At 52.1% G+C, this 10,850-nt stretch overlaps 1 protein-coding gene across 1 annotated transcript; it reads right to left on the bottom strand.

Annotated features, from left to right (window-relative positions):
* Positions 1 to 557: 557 nt before the first annotated feature.
* On the bottom strand, positions 558 to 4,699 carry LOC146765077 (uncharacterized). Its single transcript, XM_085562726.1, has one exon. It carries the CDS (start codon positions 4,074 to 4,076, stop codon positions 1,011 to 1,013), a length of 3,066 nt encoding a protein of 1,021 aa, XP_085418852.1. The 5' UTR covers positions 4,077 to 4,699; the 3' UTR covers positions 558 to 1,010.
* Positions 4,700 to 10,850: the final 6,151 nt, after the last annotated feature.

The raw sequence follows: 10,850 nt of genomic DNA, 5'->3' as shown, positions 1-10,850 counted from the left end.
GGGTCCCACGCATCCCCGGCCCAGCGCCGGGGCTCTGCCGGCAGCCAGCACCGGGACGCCAAAATTCTGCTGTCCCGGGGCCACCGAGCGGGCACCCGGCCCTTGGCCCTGTTATAGATACATATTATAATATTGGCTTTTTGCAAATATTCCATTGGATTTTATATGTGTGGTGTTACAATAACTTTGTTATATAGTTTTTACTTCTGTTGTTCATTGATTAAGCTCAGACATACTAGTGCCATAGCTGATAGAAGCATGCTTGTGTTAAATTGCCTGCTTGGATGGGATAACATCCAGTGAGCACAGGATGAGGACACCTGTTGCTTCTCTTTCGACCGCCACTTTGCTCTCGGGGGTTACTCGCCGCTGTCCCCCGTCCCTCCCCGGCCCCCCGGGACCCTCCGGCTAGCTGTCCCCTCCAGGGGCCGGGGTTTTCCGCGGTCCCGCTGCCCTGGGCTCACCAGGCAGCGTGTGGGTTAGCACGGTCCGTGTTGCGGCGCTGCCTCAGTCGCCGCAAGGGTTCGAGATAAAGAGACCAAGAGAGACCAATGGTATGCTTGTCCAGAGAGATTGTATTGCCTGAAGCATTGCAGTGACCAAAGGCCCTGGGCTATTGCCCAGATACAGTTTTATACAGCAAAATTAAGAGATAAGGTCTTAAACAATAGAGACAGTGTTCAGCTAAGGCACATCAGAACCACCCCAGGGGCCAGGTCCAATGGGAACTGCTCAGGGGTGGGGAGAAGGGGGTCTACAGAGGAATGCTGAAGCGGGACTTTCCCGAAACAGTGCAGCATACATAAATGTATCTTTTCCCTCAGTTTCTCATTCCCAAAGCCTTTCTAAAACAATGGGGCATACATGAATGTATCCTTTTCCTCAGTTTACCATTCCCAAGGCCTTTCTAAAACCTTCCTCCACGCTACCATGCCAGCATGACTGCAACAATTCCCCGCTTTTCAATTACTAAGATGAACGATGCCTTGGGAGAAGGTAAACTGTGGCTCTTAAACTGCAGTGTCTTTCTGCTTGTCGTCTTCCCACCAATCGCTTTCCGTGGCGGCAGCAGCGATGAAAACCGGCGCAGAAGCCTTCGGCTTCGAGGTGATGACCTTGGAGACGATCCGCTTCAGAATTCCAAATGCTAACAGAACTAAAAACAATGCAACTAGAAAGTAAAAGATGTCTTTTAAAAGAGACACTGCCCACCCAGAAAGGTCCCAGTCTTTGAACAGATTTTTAAACCAATCCTCATTTTCTTGCTTCACATTCCCAATGAGGCTTCTCATTTCCTGAATGGACGAGTGGACACTCTGTCCTTTAGATGACAGATTAAAACAACACAACCCATCAAATTCTTTACATCCATGACCATGTGCCAACAGCAGGAAATCAATAGCTGCCCTATTTTGGAGGGTAGCCTTCCTGGTTATTTCCTCATCTTCTAGGAGGTCACTCAGGGCTGCTGATGTTAAATTTGCCTGCTTGGTCACCCAGCATTCTAGATTGCCTAATTCACTCAATGCTTTGGCTGCTGCAACCCATGGTAAAAACACAGAGACAGCAACTCTTTTGGATTTTGCCCAATGATAAATTTCTGCATCACAATGTTCATCAAATTGGCTTGCACTCCGCTTAGTAATTTTTTTCCCACTTTTTGCTTGCCCAATTGGAATTTGGGTCATGTTGGGGGAAGCAAGGGTCAGATGCCCAAAAGTACATGGACCTCCAATAAGACGAGATGGGATTCCTGGGTACGCTCTGTCCCCACAGATAAGAAACATTCCCTTGTCCAGCTTGCGTGGACGGAAATCAGTGGTGGATGTAAATTTCAGCTTGTAGACAGCTGTGCACCATTGACCTGCTCTGAATTCTACCTTGTACTGTTTGACATGCTCATATAATTTTACTTCTTTGGTTGGGGAAAAATCAAATTGAATGCAAAATTCAGCTTTTGCAGAGCCTAGGAGTTCTAATTCCTGGGGCTCCCCCTCAGCAGTGGGCAAATGTGAAACCCACCCTTGCCACAAAATGAGGGGATTTCGCACTTGTGCTTCAACTTGTCCTGCACCTTTAGGTATTTTATTTTCGTTCACCTGCTTTTGCAAACGGACCAGACCAATTGGAAACTCATCCTCCTTACTTGGAACCCCTATTAAACATGTGGACATCGGATTTTCTGCTGAGGCAGTGGACAAACACATATGATCCTGTTGCAAGGCTTGGGCTAGCGTGACCCACACATTTTTCTTGGGCTGTGGAACAATCCATGCATCCACCGTGGAAGGGTAGATGACCATTCCCTGGAACCAAACGATGAGCAGGAATGTGGAAATTGACATTCTGCTAGTCTGAAAGAAAGATAAAATCATACAACAAAGTGAACTAACTCTGAAAAAGATACATTTTGCTCTGCCAGTATAAAGGAAAATGATTCTCCCCCCTCCCGCCTTCCCCCCTTGTCGAGGAGGCCCTTCAGATCCTGGAGTCCTGGGGGTTGCTGCTCCTGAAGCAACCACCCTTTCCCGTGGTTTTATCACTGAGTCCTCTGTCATCAGCATAGCTTTCCTGGTGCACTCCTTGATGAGCTGATCGAGTGTGGGGGGAGGCGATGATGGAAGAGCCAGGATGACTCGCTGACAGACTTCATTTGCATTTGTGGTGACCAGTTCTAATGTAAGTTGGTCTTGGAGCTCTGGATTTTGCACCCTTTTTTCCACAGAGGCTCGCACTCGATCCACAAAATCCATGAATGGTTCTGAAACAGACTGCTTTAAAGCGGTATATGAGACAATAGGGTCTTTAGAAGGCATATTAAAAAATGCACGTTCTGCTGCATCCCTGGACAGGTCTAACACTGCTTTGGGAATGCCTGCTGCTTGCTTTTCAGCTTGGCTCCAATCACCCTCACCCACTAGATGTTCTAAAGTGATTTCCTCATCCTCTATATCTGTGGAAAGGCTTGGACTTTGCAGAATCTCTGGGAGGAGATCTGCTGCAAGTCTTTTCCACGTTCTTTCCCACAATCTAAACTCAGACTGAGGGAGCAAGCAACTGAAAAGACGTTTCAAATCAGCGGGGACAAATGTCTTGGAGCATAGCGTAGCTTTCAAAATGCTCTTAAAAAATTTACTTCTTTCCCCAAACTCACGCTTCGTTTTGCAAAGTTCCCTAATACTATCATACGAAAGGGGCTCCCATTTGGCGTTCTGTCCCCTGGCATTATAAATCACAGGGGCTAAGAACGCAGGCTCGGTCTCTCTGAGCACTTCCCGGCTGACAGCCTGGGCGCTGCCATTGCCAGGGAGATCGGGAGAGGGAGGGGGAGGAGGGCCGGCTTGTGAGGGAGTGGCCGCAGCCGGGGGAGCCGTGTGGAGCGGGGCAGGGACAGGGGCAGGGGGTGGTGATGGAACTGCGAGAGGAGGAGCTGAGGGCTGGACCGGGGGCTGGAATGTGGGCTGAACCGCCGCAAGGGAGGAGGGGTTGGGGTCAGGGACAGGCGGAGGGGGGAATGCGAGGGCTGGGGGCATGTTCTGGGCTGGCACAGGGAGCAGGGAATGCGGGGATAGAGAAGGGAAAACCGCGTGGCCGCCTCCATCTTGTGGGGGCTGCACGGGGGGGATGGGGGGTGCAAAGCATGGATTTTCAGCTGTGGGAGCAAAAGCAGGAGGCGGAGAAGGGTTAGAAACTAAATCTACATCTGCACAGTTAGTTTTCTCACCGCAGGGGGTGCGGAGGGGCACCGGGGACGCGACAGGGTGCTTTTCTGCTCCCTGGGCGCCCTGAGTGTCCGCACTCTCTTTCACAACATCGTAAACGACCAAAAACATTCTCATAAAACCTTCTTTCACTGAGGGATCTCCTGCCTTTGTCCTTTCACTCAGCACTGCACCAACACGCTTCCAAAATCGTCTTTCTCTCACTACTTGCTCTGTTATCTCTGGAACACTTACTGATAACCATCTGACAAACTCTTTTACAAGGCTCTTAGGAAATTTGACACCTGCACTCAGCAGGGGCTCCTGAACTTGTTTATAAATCTCTTTCTGCTGTGTAGTCAGCCTAACACCCATGGCTGGCTTCACAGCAAATCTCAACCAATTACTGCAGCAAACCCAAAGTTCTAAAGCTACAACGGAGACTCCCGTCACGCCTGCGCGCTGGCGTGTCCCCCCACGGGCACACAGGAGCCGGTGTCTCCTGGCCGGGCCCCTGCCCCCCAGTACCGAGACTCACCCACCGCCGTCCCTTAGACACCACTGCAGCAACAGTTCCCGAACCCCGGGCGGTCTCCCGGGTGTGGAGAGGTGCCGTCCGACCCGTGACGACCTCGCCGGACAGAAATCGGCGTCTGTCTCCACGGCAACAGTCCCGCTGGGCTGTGTGGAGAGGCAAATGCCTCACACCACCAGCGTGATCCCAGAGCTTCTCCCCGCGGAGCCGACAGCCTGCGTAGCGATTTATTCACACCGCTCTCCGCTCTGCAGCTCGCGGTGACACTGCAAAGTGTCTGGAAAAGCTCCTAGCCAGTGCACTGTCCACGACGGCTGCGGCAGGCTTGCTCAGACCAGTGCAAAGCCCAACGTTGGTGCGCCACTTGTTGCTTCTCTTTCGACCGCCACTTTGCTCTCGGGGGTTACTCGCCGCTGTCCCCCGTCCCTCCCCGGCCCCCCGGGACCCTCCGGCTAGCTGTCCCCTCCAGGGGCCGGGGTTTTCCGCGGTCCCGCTGCCCTGGGTTCACCAGGCAGCGTGTGGGTTAGCAAGGTCCGAGTTGCGGCGCTGCCTCAGTCGCCGCAAGGGTTCGAGATAAAGAGACCAAGAGAGACCAATGGTATGCTTGTCCAGAGAGATTGTATTGCCTGAAGCATTGCAGTGACCAAAGGCCCTGGGCTATTGCCCAGATACAGTTTTATACAGCAAAATTAAGAGATAAGGTCTTAAACAATAGAGACAGTGTTCAGCTAAGGCACATCAGAACCACCCCAGGGGCCAGGTCCAATGGGAACTGCTCAGGGGTGGGGAGAAGGGGGTCTACAGAGGAATGCTGAAGCGGGACTTTCCCGAAACAGTGCAGCATACATAAATGTATCTTTTCCCTCAGTTTCTCATTCCCAAAGCCTTTCTAAAACAATGGGGCATACATGAATGTATCCTTTTCCTCAGTTTACCATTCCCAAGGCCTTTCTAAAACCTTCCTCCACGCTACCATGCCAGCATGACTGCAACAGACACCTGTACAGATCTGCCAACCATCAGCACTCACGTCTGAAGGCAGTGTGGGCCGGGGCCAAAACTGAAGATGATGATAAAAAAGGACCAAAACCACAACCAAGGAATACACATGCCCTAAAAAGATGGAACCGAGGAGGAGCCATGCTGAACAGTTCTTGGAATATGTAAACTAGCTTGGGAAAAAGTTTACTATGCATAAGGGACTATGAATATGCAACCGGCTGGTGTAAGGGAAAAGGTATTCAAGGGGTATCTCCGGAGATAACCGTGTGCTCTTGGCTCAGTGCCGAGATGCACCCGGCCCTAACAACCTTTGCTCTATGGCCCTTGTCTCCTCTTGTCCTGTATGAAACTTTTTAAATGTTCCCAGGGGAGTGAAGGTGTTTTTCCCAGCCCCGAGCAGAGAGCTCTGCCCGGCGGCTCCCGGGAAAGGCGGCGGCGCTCGGCAGCGGCCCCGGCCCGCCCGGCCCGCGGGAATTCCCCGCAGCGGGACAAAATTCTGCCCCGAAGGAGCGCTCGGAACGCCGCCTGCGGCTCCTCCGTGCCCCGCAGGTGCCGCAGCTGCCCCGCTGCGGCAGGCGCGGCTCTGGAGCAGGGAGGCTCTGCGGGACCCCCGGGCTGTGCCCCTCCCGGGCCGTGCCCCGGGGCTGATGCTCGGCCCGGGCTCTCTCGCTGTCCCGGCTCCCGCAGGGTCCCGGCGGGAGCGGCACCGCCCGCCCGGCGCCGCAGGGCCGAGCCCTGCCCAGCAAAGGCTCCGTGTCCACGGCCGGGCCCTGCCGGGGCTGCGGCCGCTGCCCGGCCCGGCACAGCCCGCAGCGCCCGGCGCGGCTCCCTCCAGCCGGGCGCTGCGGCTCCAACCAGGCGGAATATTCAGCGCACGGAATCTCTGTCAGCTCTGCTCACATTGCAAAACCAGCTGCTGCCGAGGCAATCCCTGCTCCCACTGAAGCCTTCCACCCAAAATGCTGCCTTCAGCTCGGACACACCGGTAAGAAACCCAAGAGCAAACTGAAAGCTGATTAGAGAATCTTGCACAGTCACACCCAAGAACATTTTGTTATAAAATCACAAATATTAACAGAAGCTGAGAAAGTCAACAATGTTAGAAAACAAGCTTCCAACAATGGGACTCAAAGAGCTAAGGGCATGCGTTTGAATGGAATGAGCTTTCTCTTTCTGACATGTGAGCAATGCCATGGAATTTCCCAAACCAGAGAAATAGGGAGGCCTGGCAGCAGCAGCTTCACACACAGACACAGCAATGACACAGAACAGGGCAGGGCAAGAGGCTGACAAAACTCTAATGCTACTTGCAATGAAGTACCTTTGTTTCCAGTTCTAATCTAGCCACTATTAATATAGAGTCCAAAAGACTAAAAATACTAGTAATAATAATAACTGTACCATTAATAGCAAAAATAGAGGTAATAGAAATAATAAGAATTAATAGTGGTAATAAAAACCCTACCATACTTATACCAGGTTTGCATGGCCAGGTTTTGGTAAGGGAGGGGCTCTAGGAGCAGCTTCTGTGAGAGCAGCTGTTCCTCCATGTCCCACAGAGTCAATTCCAGCCGGCTCCAGGACAGACTGGCTGCTGGACAAGGCTGGCCCAGTTAGAAATGGTGGTAACACCTTTGGAATAAGAGATTTAAGGAAATGGGTGATCCTGGAGTTGTGACTGTGAGCAGGGAGGAGCAGGGTGAGGACATGTGAGAGGAACAGCTCTGCACACCCCCAGGGCAGGGCAGGGCAGGAGGGGCAGGAGCTGCTCCAGCTGCTGGAGCTGATTGCCCTGAGATTCCCTGGTCAGTCCCTGGGGAGACAGCTGGGCCCTGCAGCCCGTGGAGGGCACGGAGGGCAGAGATGCACCTGCAGCGCCTGGAGGAGCCCGTGCTGGAGCAGGGGGATGCCTGAGCGGAGGCTGCGACCCCATGAGAAAACTGTGCTGGAGCAGGGACCTGGCAGGGACCTGCAAACCCCTGGAGAGGAGCCCACGCTGGAGCAGGGCCCTGCCAGGACTTGTGAGCCCATGGAGGAGCGAGCCATGCTGCAGCAGCTTGTGAGGAACTGCTGTCCGTGGGATGAACTCACCGTGGAAAAGTTCATGGAGAAGTGTCTCCAGAAGGGACCCCTGGCACAGCAGGGGAACGACTCCTCCCCCCGAGCAGCAGGAGAAACAATAGGGGATGAACTGACCAGAACCCCCATTCCCTGTCTCCCTGCACCCACTGCGGGGGGGAGGTAGAGCTGGGAAGGAGGGAGGGAAGGGCAGAAGGTGTTTTTAAAGCTTGGTTTTACTTCTCACTATCCTGCCTTGATCCAGATAGCAATAAATTCCATTAATATCTCCAATTTTGGAAATGTTTTGCCCATAATGGTATTTGCTGAGTGATCTGTCCCAGTCCATAGCTCAACCCATAAAGCCTTCATTCTGTTTTCTCTCTGCTGTCCATCTCTGGAGGGGAGTGAGAGAGCAGCTTTGGTGGGTACCTGACATCCAGCCAGGGTGAACAGCCAACACTTCCTTTCCTTCATTCATTCTTTATTTCCAGAGGTCACTGTGAAGGGGTTGAGTGGGGCTTTGAAGGAGGGAGTGAAGGTGGTGGGGAGTGGTGGGGACAGGAGCCACAGGGATGAGGGACAGGTATCAGAGGGGCCTGGGCAGCTGGCAGGGGGCACAGCCTGTCCCCCTGGCCCAGCAGCAGGGGACAGGGGACACGGCCTGTCCCCCTGTCCCAGCAGCAGGGGACAGGGGACACAGCCTGTCCCCTGGCCCAGCAGCAGGGGACAGGGGGCACGGCCTGTCCCCCTGGCCCAGCAGCCGCCCTGTGCCCTGCCCAAGGCGCTCCCAGCAGGGGCTGGGCCCCAGAGGCAGGGGGAGACCCCAGTCCCAGGACAGCATTTCTGCCCCGTCCGCTGTCCAGCCCAGCCTGCCCCGTGTGCGCAGTGACCGCTGGCACGGGCTGCCCTGGACACTGTGACCTGCTGGGGACACTGAGAGCTGCCCCGCTGTGACACTGCCCTTGGGATTGCACAGGCACCAAACAAACCCCAGCCAGCACCGCCCCTTGTCATGTCCCAGGCAGCGGAGAGCATCAGAGCCAGCCCTGCTCCTGGTGATGTCCCAGGCACCAGAGCACATCCCAGCCCCGCTCCTGGTGATGTCCCAGGCACCAGAGCACATCCCAGCCCCGCTCCTGGTGATGTCCCAGGCACCAGGGCACATCCCAGCCCCGTTCCTTGTCATGTCCCAGGCACCAGGGCACATCCCAGCCCCGCTCCTGGTGATAAACAGATTTCAGGGGCACAAAAACAGTTGCAGACTTCCCATACTTTAGGGATCCATTAAGCACAGGAAAACGGCAAGGATTCATTTGTCACGTATGCATGGGAAAGGCAGAAAGGTCAGAACGAGGAAGACTTATTTTACTTTTTCATTTTGGAGACCCCTCCCCAAAATGGACCCCTGACTCATTTCAGGGAACAGAACCACACACGCTTAATTGCCTTTTTGCCAATTAGCACATGAAGCAGAGCAGAGGAAGTGACAGGGATATGAATATGCATTCATATTTTGTGTATTCAGGACTTCTGTAAATAAAAAAGCTTTGTAATACCTGTGATTTTTGCAGTATGCATTAGGGAATTATCCCACCTACTGCCCAGCTGTCTCAATAAACATACACTTTCTAACTTTAAAATCTTAGGGAGTTTTTGTCTGTCTCAGTTGGATATCGATATTAGATCGAGATTCATATTTTAGTAAATCATTGTCTTAAAGAAGTCCTAGTATGTGTATTAACATGCCTTTTCTTAATATTCTAGTAATTATTCTTGTATTGCTTCAAGATAAACTGGTATGATTCAAAGAATATCCACTGAGGTACACACAGAGCTTGGATTTTTCATAAGCAAATTGCAGTTGTAAAGTTTTTTCACTGAATTCTGCCACTTATCATCATTTTAAAAGTCATCTATTAAAGTCAATAAAAAATTTCTAACTTCTAACAAAGGGAAAAAAGTATATGGTTTGCACTAGATAAAATATAAATATAGAAAATGTCTCCCAACCGAGTTCCTTGCCCTTATCAAAACATCTCCCAATCAAGTTCTTTGTCCTGAACCTGGCTGGTAAAGAAAAATATTATCAGTAAACCTGGATGAAACTTTGCATAAGTTAATAGTATTCAAAATCCATGTGCTGTTCCTATTATTATTTATTATACAAAGAAAAAAGGGGACAGGGGTTGGATTGAGGGTACACCCTCCTCCCCTCTGAGTCTGTTCTCATGTTTTACAATAAATCCTACAACAGTACAATGCAGCTGCCTAAAATATGGACACTGGAAACCACAGACAGCATTACAAATGATCACCTGCCTCATGGACAGTTCATGGAAGGACTTGATTTATTTACAAATTATTTCTCATGTTTGCAAACAGTTTTTCTATTTACAGACTCTTTTCTGGAAGTTCAGTTTTTCTCCAAGGGATCAAGTGCTGAAAGGTTGTTTTTTAAAATTGGGTCTTTCTCTAAGGGTTAAATGGGCTCAGGGTTAAATAGCTTTCTGCTTTTAGAGATAAGTTCAATTTGTAACCAAGAAGCATTATGCCTGTGGCCTGAGTTCTCCCCTAGCAGTTCCTGGAGGGGAATGCTGCAGCTCCAGTGTAAATTAGATGCACGCTGTCCTCTGTCCCCATGTTTGCAAAGGGCCCTTGCAGATGGGTGACAGAACAATACACAGAATTTTATAAAGAAGGGTGAGGTGTTTCCATGATTGACAGGGGTCTTGACCAATCAAATATCTCCCAAAACTGCAGGCACCTCACTGGCCAGAACCTGAAGGGGCGTGGAGCTCAAACCAATGAGAGCTTCCAGGCCTGGTCTTTCAAATGCCCTGTGTAAGGGGGGGCTTGGGAAATAAAATCTCTCTGTTGCCCCATGAACTCAGGAGGAGCAGTCTTTGTCTCCTGTGCCCTCGCTGCCCCACAAGACCAAAGAGGTGTTCGCCAGGGCCCTCCCTGTTTGTGGCCGTCCATTGCCCAGCTGAGCAGGCAGCCAGTTGTGTTTGCAGAGAGCTGCCACAGGAAGACACACAGCATCTGGAGATTTGAATAGCAGGGCTTGGGCCAATTCTTTTTCTTTCAGAGTGCAAGAAAGACACAAAAGCACAAGGAAACACGGGAGTGTTTTGGTGGAGTCTCTTTGTCCTGTGAAGTTCAGTAGCTGTTGGTGTTTATGTACTGCTGCTAATCCCTTCCATGAAAAAATCATCCCAGGAAGGAGCAACAACATCTGACACGCACCAAGTGTTGCCCCCAGTTGCTCCAGGTGCTGCTACCCACAGTCCCTGTAGGACGGAGCACAGCCCCCAGTGCACACCAGCTTTGGCTGCCCTCTGGCAGAGAAGCCCTTTTGGGGCACAGGTTTCTGGGGCAGGAGACGGGCACCGGTGCTGCCAGGGCTCGGGGGAACTCTGCTTGGGCAGGGACTGTGCCTCACCTGCTGCTGTCAGCGCTGCCCGGGCCCCAGGGCTCAGAGCAGCATTCCTGCCCTGGCCCACACGTTCCTGGTCTGTGTCCCACGGCCGTGCTCAGGATGGCCACCATGT

The sequence above is a fragment of the Lonchura striata genome, chromosome 28 (genome assembly GCF_050655825.1).
Source record: "Lonchura striata isolate lonStrDom1 chromosome 28, ASM5065582v1, whole genome shotgun sequence".
Lineage (NCBI taxonomy): Eukaryota > Metazoa > Chordata > Aves > Passeriformes > Estrildidae > Lonchura > Lonchura striata.
Note: the sequence above shows the minus strand (reverse complement) of the source record. Positions and strands in the feature narration are given on the sequence as shown.

Excerpts from the sequence above, each read along its gene's own strand:
- LOC146765077 (XM_085562726.1), bottom strand. The coding sequence starts at position 4,076 with ATGGGTGTTAGGCTGACTACACAGCAGAAAGAGATTTATAAACAAGTT.